General features: G+C 41.0%; 1 protein-coding gene across 10 annotated transcripts in view; it reads right to left on the bottom strand.

Annotated features, from left to right (window-relative positions):
* Nucleotides 1-3392: 3392 nt before the first annotated feature.
* The window catches only part of Cdc27 (cell division cycle 27), a 47998-nt gene continuing 38958 nt past the window's right edge, over nucleotides 3393-12432 (bottom strand). For all 10 annotated transcript variants that reach the window (XM_006970536.4, XM_015994769.3, XM_015994764.3 and 7 more), the window contains 4 exons: nucleotides 11567-11695; nucleotides 9494-9568; nucleotides 7412-7568; nucleotides 3393-6333 (listed from right to left, as the gene is read on the bottom strand). In XM_006970536.4, coding sequence (XP_006970598.1) covers nucleotides 6251-6333; nucleotides 7412-7568; nucleotides 9494-9568; nucleotides 11567-11695 — 444 coding nt within the window. In that variant the 3' untranslated portion in view covers nucleotides 3393-6250. The remainder of the gene's footprint in view (nucleotides 6334-7411; nucleotides 7569-9493; nucleotides 9569-11566; nucleotides 11696-12432) is intronic.

Raw genomic sequence — 12432 nt, forward strand, 5'->3', positions numbered from 1 at the left:
CCAGGGGATCTGATGCTTTTTTCTGAATTTAGGCGGAACCAGGCATGTAGCTGGTGCACAGACATATATGTAGGCAAAACACCCATACACATACAGTAATAATAAAGTTTTAAAGTCATAAGAAAAAAACAACCAAAAAACTGACAGCGAACACCAAAACCAAAATCCTCACGATAACTATGAAGACTTTGCAGGAACACAGATTCTGTGCAATGTCGAAGCTATACCACCGAGGAGAACAGCCAGACAGCATGTAAACAGATGGGCGTGACTTCTTACACAGATGTCAAAAATAATTGAATTGGTAGCAGTAGACAGCCACTCCAGATCAAACGCTCACTGTTCTCTAGAGAACTTATAGAACAGTGTCTGGAGAATGTCTCATCCGTTTTCTGCATTATCTCCGTTTGATTACTGCCACGGAGTATTTGTAGTGGCTTAGTTTTATCAAGCACTACTGGAAAAGCAGCATCTAAGAGCCTCACTAAAGTCTTGTCAGGTTGCTAAGGACAGACTTCATCTTCTTTGTACCAATGAGAAAAAGGTTCGTAATTCATACAAGTTAATTGTTCAAGATCACCGAGCTAGTGAAGGGTAAGACCTATATTCTTAGACATAGTGAGCGGCTTCAGAACAATGGGCTCCGGGGATGGCTCAGCAGTGAGAGAAGGTGCTTGCTGCACAGCCTGATGATTGGAATTCCACCCACGGGACGAACATGGTGGAAGGAGAGAACAGACTCTAGTAAGTTGTCCTCTGGCCTCCACACACATGCTGTGACATGTACATATGTACATATGCACACACACACACACACACACACACACACACACACACACACACACACACACACTATGGCTTCAGATTAGGTAGTGTATGTCTACAATCCCAGCATGTGTGAGGGTGAAGTAAGGACAGTGAGTTTGAGGCCAGCATAGGCTACAGAGCAGATGCTGTCTCAAAAAATCCAAACAGAAAAACCAAAATCAAAACCCAGAAAAACCCAAAACAAAACAAAAAGCCAACAGCCGACCAAACAAATAGGGCTCTGCAGGCCTGAGACCCAAACTACTTAGGAAGCCTTGGAAGGAGAATCACAAGTTCAAGGCCCATGGGTTACAATAGTCCAAGGTTAGCCTGGGCAACTTAGTGCAAGTCTGTCTCAAACTGAAATTCACAACAACAAAAACAGGGTTCTAGGGCCAGAGAGATGGCTCAGTGGTTAAGAGCACTGGCTACTCTTGCAGAGGACCCGGGTTCAATTCCTTGCACCTACATGGCAGCTCACAACTGTCTGTAACTCCAGTTGCAGGGAATTCAATACCCTCACACAGACATATATGCAGGCGAAACACCAATTCACCAAAATAAAATAAAAACAAAACAAAACAGGTTTCTAACTTGGTAAGCAGCAGCAGGCAGATCTCTATAAATTCAAGGCTAGCCTGGTCTACATAGTGAGTTCCATGACAGCCAAATTAAAAAAAAAAAAAAAGGCTAGCCTTGAACTCACAGAGATTGCCTGTCTTCTAAGTGCTGGGATAAAAGTGCACAAGGAAATCTTTATAAAACAACAAAAAGCCGGGCAGCGGCGGCAGTGGTGATGGTGGTGGTGGTGGTGGTGGTGGTGGTGGTGGTGGTGGTGGTGGTGGTGGTGGTGGTGGTGGTGGTGGTGGTGGTGGGTGCACGCCTTTAATCCCAGCACTCGGGAGACAGAGCCAGCAAATCTTTCTGAGTTCGAGGCCAGCCTGGTCTACCAAGTGAGTTCCAGGAAAGGCGCAAAGCTACACAGAGAAACCCTGTCTGGAAAAACCAAACCAAACCAAACCAAACAAACAAACAAACAAACAAACACCTAAAAAAAAAAACAACAAAAAAAGAGATCCAGTCTAAAGGTAGAATGACCTCCACAAACCCACTGTGTTTGGCATGTACCCACACACACCAGGAGCTCCTCTCTTCAGCCAGATTAACTTGAACTCGGCCTGTAAGGAGGCACACATCTGTAAACTCAGCTTGAACCCAGAAATTTGTTCCAGGCTGTTGGGACAAGATGGTGAGACCTGTCTCCAAGAAAGGAATTGTTTTTTCTAAGCAAGAGACAGTGCTTCCCTCTGCTCTTCACTACACTTAGATGACAGTGGGCGGGGCACCCGGGGTCAATCCCTTCCATCTGCTCGGTCCACACTGCAGGTGCGGTCTGTGCTGCTCTTCTTCCTTCAAGTCCCAAAGACCCTTCCTTTTTCCCTTTCTCCAAGATAACCTGAATAAATAAAAGGTTTGCAAACTAGTGTAAAACTTAATTTTGTGTATTGTATTTTTTCCAGATCTTAATTTTCATGTATGTTTATGGACAGCGTACTCACTATGTAGCTAAGGATGATCGTGAATTTCTGATCTTCATGTCTCTAGCTCCTGAGTGCTGAGCTCTCATATGCCATTATGACCAGTTTCCCCAATGCTGGGGCTCCATCCCAGGCCATTCATTGTATATAGGCAAATGTTCCCAGCCTATTTACTTTTGGCAGTTCTGAGATCATACTTGGGGGTTTATGAACATTAGGCAAGTGCTCTACCACTGAGCTGTATCTTCAGCCCAGATCTTGATTTTTTTTTTTGGGGGGGGGGGGTAACATATGCACACGTGTGCATGTTGGTGGAGGCCAGAAGTCAGTATCAGGATATACCCTCCTTCTTCAATTACTTAGCTCCTTTTTCGAGACAGCATTTCTCTGAAACTGGAGCTCATTGAACGGGCTGGACTGACTGGCTGGCCAGGGATCCTGCCATCTGCTTCATCAATGCTGGGACTAGTCATGTGATGGCTTGCTCAGCTTTTTACAGGACGCTGCAGATCTAAACTTAGCTTCAACTTTACCAACTGAACCAGGCCCCTTCCCCACCTTAAAGTCGAGACAAAGTGTTACACCGTAGCCCAGGCTGGCTTTGAGCACAGGGCAATCCTCCTGCTTCAATCTCCAAGCACTGAGATTACAGATTTGAGCTGCCATGCCTAGCTTCAGACGTTAAACTGTAACACCAAGGCTCTGTGTCCCAAGGGAACTTCAGGAATGACATCCCTTCAGAATGAGCTGCTACCTAGGTGACCTGCAAGGATGCAGCTGCTGACAGAGGTTCTGCAGTTTGAAAATAATATATTCTAAAATTACCATTGTTTTTGTCATAATATTTATTTTGAAATTCCAAATAATACTAAAAAGGGTATGAACTTTAATATATATATATTAAAAAGAGTGTAAGTAAAAATTAGAGAAACATTGTCCTGGGCTCTGGCAGAACAGGACCGTGATCTTGGTCACTGCACTGCTGTGACTCAGTATAAAAAGGCAGATGGCACAGCTTTTACACAGCTTTAACACCTTGATTATAAATCGCTTTCAAAAGTAATTTATTTGGACTTTCCATATCCTTTAATGAACTGTAAATATATTAACAGAAAAGACTTTCCCCCCAAAGACTATACAATTTCTGAAATAAGTCAGGAAAAGCAAAAAGGAGACACAAAAGTACATTGTTTCAATGCAAATAGAACACACATATCACACCCACACTTGCATTTCCCAAAGAAAATGGGCCATCATTTTTTTTTTTTTTTTCAGTGAAGACCTATACCATACTCTGACTAATCAGAGACTTTGAAACTGTTTTCTTCAAAAAGAGTGTTTTAATAGACTAAACACTGGTTATCACTGAGTTCTTGTTTAAGGTACAACAGCAGCATGGTTCAAATGTTACTTGCAGTTCTTGGATAAAATAAAAAAATTTTAAGTAACGAAATACAGAAAGAGTTAAGAGACCACCTTTTATTATTTTGAGTACCATTTGTTCTCCTGAAAAAATATTCTAACCTTCTAAAATCCTGGTATAATAAGCATTTCCACGGGAAAAAGAAATCCAATGCTTTAATAAACTTTTGTGTGAGAGTGTGTATTTATATATGTATACATATGTATAGGTGTGAAAAATGGACAGCGAAGTACTTAGTATTCTTAATTTCCTTCAAAGCAATGTCTGAAATTTGAAACAAACATTTGGCTTACCAAAGTGTGTTTCTGGTTGTTTGATCCCTATTCTGTGAAAAGAAAAGAATAAAAAAAAAAAAAAAAAAAAAGGATAGAAAGAGAAAAAGAAACCTAAGAAAAGAAAAGAAGTTGTTACTATGTGGCAATAAGGCTTTGAAATCGAAATGTTAAAAGCAGGTGTGAGGAAAACATGAAAGCTGGCCAGGTGTCTGTGACTGTCTCTTCAGCCAGCCATGCCACAACTATCCCTCTATCCTTTGTCTTGAAATCAGTACCAGAAGGTCCCTCTGGCACAGGACATAAATCCTACTACAAAAATGATAATTACACTTCAGCAAATTAAGTTCTGAACTTGAACTCAGGGGAAAGCTTCTATGAGACTCTAGGTCTGATAATGTAATATATATATATGTATATAGCTGGCTTATGATTTGCTAATTAAAAAAATAAAGGAAAGGAAAATTACACTTTACATAACTAATGACTAATAAATGGAACATCTGTTAGAGTGGAAGTGCTAGCCTTTGGGAACTTTCGATAGTCACTTATTCCCAACTTTTTTTTTCTTTTCCTCATAAATTATTTCTTTTTAGACAGTACACATACATAGATTTAGGCAGGAAATTATCTTAAATGCTTCTCTGGCACCTAATACCTAACCCAAGACTTTGACTTGAATTAATAATGGTATCTAATTCACATCTGGATGAGAAGATTAAGTAACTGACAGGAAATGACTGAGTCTACAGGCTAAAACATTTTTTTCACATCTTTTGTAGTCCACCTTATTTTCACAGCTTGACTAACAAATACAAGTAACCTGTGGTAAGTTTTTCCTTCATCAAATTATCCAAAATAATAACTGTAGGCCTGTCACTCATAAGAAACTATAATTTGTTATATTCTGACATTGGCACTTAATAAAATGTTAACTAAAGTTTCTCTAAAATTTTCAATACATTACAATAAAGGAGATACACAATTTAAGACTGTTTAAATCTGTTACTGTGAAATTCCAATATTTCCCATTTTATATGCATAATTAGATCTTTAGAACTGGCCATTCCCCAAACACAGCAACCCACATTATGATGAACTCAGAAAAGAGTCTGTCTCTTTCCTAAGAAACTTTTCCCTAGGCTAAAAATTTTCAGTATTTTAAATCCAATGAATTACTCTCAGCACAAGTTTTGGTGACTCACACTACTGATAATAATATGAAGCAGAGAGCTGAAGAGAATGGAATTGACTCAAAAGGTAAGCACACATTCTTGCACTCTATTTCATTCCTAGAAAAGATGCAGGCTCACGGTTAGGTACAACTCCAACTATTTTAAGGCTTCTCTATCATGATCTCCAAAGTCTCTCTTTAGTGTTCTCATACTGATTCTTCTTATAATAAACACGAGTGGTTATTAAGGGCCTGGTTTTGGCTTTTCAGCGGGGAACCACTCCATCGTCTGCAAATGTTAAAGGCGACTCCACAGAGCTCAGAGAGAAGAGGCAGTATCTTAAGACCAATTGTAAAGTTTGCAATACCAAGACAACAATGATCAACACTTTGAAGATGAATAAATTAAAATTCTTGGTTAGACATTAAAGCATTCTTGCCAAGAATAAGTGTACACTGTATGGAGGGATATTTGACTCCTAACATGAGTCCCAATCGGCCCATTACATTTGCTTATTTATAGGAGACACTCCCAGTTTAAGGTAAGCTATGTTCCTTGGCAATGAACTTACTCTGTTATAGGCAATGTCTTTTATTGTTCCATCTGGCACTTGCTAACACCATTCTCGAAGAACCTAGAAATGAAGGTCAGTCACTCTGTTTATCAGGAACAGAACCAAATAAAAAACAGAATTTTGGAAAAATGACCAAGAAATTCTGGTTCATCACCATTTCCATATCTAATGGTTCCTTCAAGATAAAACATAACTCTTCCTTCCATGATAGCTTTCCATCTAAGGGAGACTAAAGAAAAAAAGAAAAAGTTCCCACCCTTCCCCCAATTGTCATTCATACTGGTAAAGAGCCAGTCTGGGTAGCAGCTCAGTAGTGCACTGCCTTTCACTGTGTGTGCAGTCAGGTCCAGTGAGTGGCACACAGGGCTCAGTGATGGAGGATGACAATGCTGGCTCAAGTAAGACTCAGTCTACGGAGGGACTAGCCACACATCCAGCTGCCAAAGTCTCAGCTCCACAAGTTAAAACTCATCGCTCTCAGCTGCATGAAGCTGTGTGTCGTCTGCATCTGTCATGCTGCTCTCCTGGGACTCATCTGTCCCCACTGGAAAACAACAGAAACGTTCATCAGTTCATGAAAATAAGGAAAATGTCATTACATTCAGACATGAGACCCCACGGACCACAAAACCCCTAATGTTATCCAACAAAACACATTTCAAGTTATATTTTGTTTTTTCAAGACAGGGTTTCTCTGTGTAGCTTTGGAGCCTGTCCTGGAACTCACTCTGTAGACCAGGCTGACCTCGAACTCAGAGAAATCCACCTGCCTCTGCCTCCCCAGTGCTGGGTTAAGGACATGCGCCACCAGGCCTGGCTTCAAGTTCTATATCTTATAGCATGCCTGGAAGTTAACTTACTACAGTATTTAACCTTTTAAAATAATGGAATAGTTCTGTGGGTAGAGGGTCTGATGTAGCCCAGGCTCAACTTGAACTTCTTATGTAGCCACGGGTGACTTTCCACTTCTGATGGTCTCCTGCCTTCACCTCCTGTGCTAGGATTATAGGCCTGAGCTGCCTGACATCTGGTTGATGAACCCAGGGCCTTGGCACTTGACTAACAGAACATTTCTAGCCTCCTCCCCTTCTTCCTGATTAACTCTGTATTCCTACCTAGGGATCAGAGACAGCTCTGATGTGTAAAAACAGCTATCGCAGCAACATCAAGACAAGCTAACATCCTGCTAACTCCTAACTGACTAACTTTGTGGATAGTCCCCATAGTACACAGAAATATGGAATTTAACCTTCAGTTTAAAAGAGCAGTACTGGCATCATAAATTTTACTTGAAGATGTTCACTAAGTTTTATCTCAAGAAATTTCCAATTTTATATTAATACATATAAATATTAATAAAAATGCACTAATCATACATTTAGATTTATTTTTATTTGCCCAGGACTGCTACTATAGAGCTGAGTTCAAAGTCAGAGAACACTAGATCTAGAACTAGTTACTTGATAGCAAATGTACTCTGGTATTACATCATCTTAATCAATTAACCTCAAATTTCATTTTCTATTAAAAAAAAATGCTGCCATTACGAAAATGAAAAAGCACCCCCAGGTTCTGCACAGGGCAGCTTTCCGAACACTGCAGAGCTTATGTATGATACTCACTGATCTGTTCCTCTTGGGTTATTGGCTCCTCATCATCTGGAAGGTAGCGCTTGTCAATTGCCTCTTTAATCTGATTATTGGCTCCTTTAGGATCTAAATCCATAGCCCAAGAGAAATTCATCAAGGCGAGGTGAGTTTGACCCAACTTCTTGTAAACCTAGGAAGAGACAGCAGCACTTCAGTTTAACCGCACAATCTTAAAACATCAATTAGGCTTCTGATGTCTGAACTCCAACTTCACTCAGGTGGGGAGGACACTTTTATCTCATAGATGACTTCACATTAGCATTTAAGTGCTTTTCTTTATATAATCAGGTATTATGTTTAGAATTCCTTGCCTCTATTTTTGAGGTAGGGGGTTTCCAATAAATCTCACTGACTGAAACATTAACAATGGGAACAAAGATACAAAAGCTCCTTGTTTTTGTCCTGAGACAAGTTGTTTGTTCATATGTGGTTCTGGCTGGCTTTGAGCTGGGGCAATCCTCTGCCTTAGCATCCAAGTGCTGGGATTACAGGCATGCACCACCACACCCAGCCAGAATAGCATCTCCTTATTTTTATTTTTTATTGGTCTTTCAAGATAAGGTTTCTCTGTGTAACAGCTCTGGCTCCCTTGAAACTTGCTCTGTAGACCAGGCTAGTGTCAAACTCACAGAGATCCGCCTATGTCTCCTCCCAAGTGCTGGGATAAAAGGTGTATGCCACCACCACCTGGAATATTATCTTTTTAAAATGCTAGTGCTAAATCCATTACTTCCAGGGCCCTTAGTTGAAGAATCTAGTTAAATTTTCTAAGTAGATGTTGTATACTACATAGTGTATTTATTCTTCAAAATTTAGTATTTGTTGGGGTTGGAGAGATGGCTCAACAGTTAAGACTGTTTGCTGTTCTTCCAGAGACCCAAGTCCAATCTCGGAACCTACATGGCAGCTCACAACTGTCTATAACTCTAGTTCCAGCAGATTCAACCCCTTCTTCCGACCTCCACAGGGACAAGAAAGAACAAACTCGGCACATATTCTGAGAGGACCAGGTGGCCAAACCAGGGCCATGACAGGCTCCCTTAGCGGCCCTGACATGGACCAGGCCTTAGTTTTGGTTCACTAGAACTGGCTGGAGCTGAGCAACCCATTCTCAGGAAAACCACAACTTAGGGGTGACCAATCAACAGGCACCCCCCAGCCTCCTGCTGGCTCAGCAGGGTCCTGAAGCCCGTTCTGCTGGCTGAGCGGATGCCCCCCAGACTTCTGGTAGCTAAAGATAGCTTTTTCCTACCCTCTTATCAGTAAGTCCATAGACACTAGACTCCCCCCGCACCCCACCAATAAGCCCCTTATCACTACAGGCTCCTACCAATCAGCTCCCAGACTAATCTTACCCTAACCCTAACCACTGGAGCCTCCCACCAATCAGCCCCTACACTAATCTTTCCTCTACCAATCAGCACTGATTAATCCCTCCTCCCTGGAATTCCCCTAACTCTGCTTAAAAGGAACTTGTGACCTTCCTTGGGGATCGCTATTTGCTACCCCAACATGTTGGAAATAAACGCTCTTGCTAAATTGCATGATGTGATTGATGGTTTTTCTTGGGAGCTTTTCTCAGACCCTAACAATTCATAAATAAAAACAAGTATCTGTGGTTTTTGTTTTTCAAGACAGGGTTAAAAAACACTGTGTCATTCTTGCTGTCTTGGAAGCAAGACAAGCCTGCTCCGTGTATCAGGCTGACCTCAAACTCAGAGATCTCCTTACCTCTGTCTCCCTGGTGCAGGGATTAAAGACGTGCTGCCGCTACCACCAACCAGAAATAAAAACAAATCTTTTTTTGGCACACACCTTTAATCCCAGCAGAGCCAGAGCCAGGCAGAGCTCTGTGAGTTCAAGGCCAACCTGGTCTACAGAGTGAGTTCCAGGATAGGTATCAAAGCTACAGAGAGACCCTGTCTGGAAAAACAAACAACAACCCCAAACAACAACAAACCCCCAAATCTCTTAAAAAAAAAAAAAAAGAAAGAAAGAAAGAAATTTAATATTTGTTACATAGTTGCAGCATAAGACCCAGGCCCCCATTTGTACCTTTCCTATTAAGAAGTAAACGAGGGATTCTTTGGGGACAATCTGTTTCAGTTCTTCAAGTTCTTGTAAAGCGGACTGAAAAAACAAAGAAAAAACTTAAGAGGAGCAAAATTTTACGAGTTCACTAAGTAAGTGCAGTCAGATTCCTAATCATAAGAGCTTACATGCATGTCATCAACGTACTTTGTGTTGTATTAATTTCTCACTAAGGTAAAAATAAAATGCATAAAAATCGTGTGACATAAGACTAACAGATAGCAGGCAGGCATTCGTTAGATACCATCCAACCTCCCCCCCCCCCACACACACACACTGCTTAGAGACGCCAGTGGTGATAACGCTGCTCTGTCACCACTTTCCTTACAAAGGAAATAATCACATTATGTCTGAAAATTAGTGAAGGCTTCAGAAAGCTGTCCCCAGACTTCCATGTGCCGCACACCTCCCTCATACAAATGAATGAGAAGTAAATATTTTTAAAAATTTTCCTTTTTTCGGGGCTGGGGATTTAGCTCAGTGGTAGCAAGCCGCAAGGCCCTCCCTGGGTTCAGTCAGGGCTTCTCTGTGCAACCCTGGCTGTCCTAGAACTCACTCTGTAGACCAGGCTGGCCTCAAACTCAGAGATCTGCCTGCCTCTGCTTCCTAAGCGCTGGGATTAAAGGCGTGCGCCACCACCGCCCAGCTCGGCTCTAAACATTTTTAGAAGCATTCACAAGTCATCTTTGTAAGAACAGTCAGCTGGCGCTTGCCTTATGTTATGTAGTTCAGGCTGACCTCAAGCTCTTTATATACAGATGACCTCCTGACCCTCCTGCCTCTCTCTTGAGAGTGCTAGGATTACAGTAGCATCCCATCATACCTGCTCTGTTAATACACATTAACAGAGGGCAATTAGTGGAAAAAAGCAAGATGCAGAACAATATGCAAATATGTATCTGCCATCATTTATGACTGAATAAATGATCAGAAAACTCTCATGTCACTTCATGTCTCTTCTTTCTTAGCCTTCCTTATATTTACTTCCCATACTTCTAAGAGGTACTATGTTGGAACTCAAGGCAGGTAAAGTGATTGCATTATTTATTATCCTAGGACAGCAGATACTCAATAAGCACCCATCACTGAGCGATGACAGCCCTAGAGTCACCCGTGAGTGCTGCGGTCATTCACCAGTCACTCTTCCGCTCACTTAGTCCCAAAAGGATGATGTTCCAGGTCTCTCTTTTAAGATAATCCTGATGCACATAGAGCCTTTCTAGACATGGAATCCTTACACATTTCTGAAACTAGGGGTATTTCTGTTAATATTCTAACCCACCCCTTGGTGCCAACCTGCGTCCTGAGGTAAAAGCCCCATTCTAAGGAAAAACTCCTCCCCTTCCTCTTTCTCTTCAGGTTTTCCTCCCATGAGGTGCCCACTCTCTCTTTCTTTCCTATCTTCCTCTTCATCTCTCTATTATAATAAACTCTCCATGTGAATGCAGCATCTGGGTTGTGAATTACTGGCCATCACTGCCATGTCCACATGGTGTGCATCTGCACCAGCCTGCTGCAGCATGTCAGCATGGTTTGGGGGGTGTGTGTGTGTGCCACGACAAGACTGCCTTGTAATAATTCAGAATAATTTCTACTTTTTTTGTTTTTTTTTTGAGATAGAATTTCATTAAAATGTAGCTTAAAATGTATCTGGACTACTCTGTAGCTGGAGTGGAGCTAGTGGCAATCCTCCTGTCTCAGACTCCCAACTACTAGAATTATACCTCATTTCTTAGGAATAGTTCATGCAATAATATGAAACTAAGAGCCCCCTTCAACAGCTTTTAAAAAGAGAAAACAATTTAAAAAAAAAAATCAAATCATCAGTAACATCTAGCTTTTAAAAAAATTTTATTTGTTTTGTTGTTGTTTTTTTTTTTTTTTTGAGACAAGGTCTCTCTATGTAGCCGTCTATGGATATGTAGCCCTCTCTCTTTGTGGCTATCCTGGAACTTGATATGCAGGCCAAGCTGGCCTTGTTTTTTTTTTTTTTTTTTTTTAAAGAGATACAATACAATAAATTGGAATAAATCTTACCTTGTATTTTTCATTTGCAAACAAAACCGAGGCTCTGTGAAATTTGCATAGAGGGTTCTTGGGATCGATAACAATGGCTTTGTTTAGGGTATCCAAAGCCTTCTCCGATTTTTTGAGTGCATGCTGAACCTATAAGAAATAAAGATCAGTCTTGATATTATTGAAGAAAGATAAGAAAGAAGCAAAAAACATAACTCAAAACCAGTATTAAGAATAAAACTATTAGGCTGTGTAGTCTAATTGGATTGTCTCCTGGGTTTAAGTGGACTAAGGAACTCATTACTAAATGTGGTAGTTTGAATGAGAATGATGCCCAGAGGCTCATGTCTGAATACTTGGTCCCTAGTAGGCAGGCCATTGGGATAGGACTAGGAGGCGTGGCCTTGCTGGAGGAGGTGTGTCACTGAGGGCAGGCTCTGAGGCTTTAAAAGCTCACACCATCCCCAGTGTTTTCTTGTTCCTCTGCTCTACCATCATGAGCTTTAACTTCTGAAGCTTTAAGCCAAATCAAACGTTTTCTAAAGTTGGTCATGAGTTTTATCACAGCAATAGAAAAGTAACTAAGACACTAAGTGATTAACAGATTATCTCTAATTCTTTTCTAAGTCTGGCAATTTCTCCATTTTAAAGACAGCACACTGAGGGCCAGCAAAACTGATCAATTGGTAAAGATCCTGATCTTAGTTCAATCCCCAGAACCCATGTAAGGTAGAACAACAAACCAATTCTACTATCCTCTGACTCTCTCCCAGTAACAATAATAGTAATAATATTAATTTTTTAAAAAGCACCTTGAACTCCAGAGATATTAAATAATTTTCTATAGAATAAAAACCTAGGTCCTCAGACCCCTGACATCTACCACT

This window comes from Peromyscus maniculatus, chromosome 8 (assembly GCF_049852395.1).
Source record: "Peromyscus maniculatus bairdii isolate BWxNUB_F1_BW_parent chromosome 8, HU_Pman_BW_mat_3.1, whole genome shotgun sequence".
Classification (NCBI taxonomy): domain Eukaryota; kingdom Metazoa; phylum Chordata; class Mammalia; order Rodentia; family Cricetidae; genus Peromyscus; species Peromyscus maniculatus.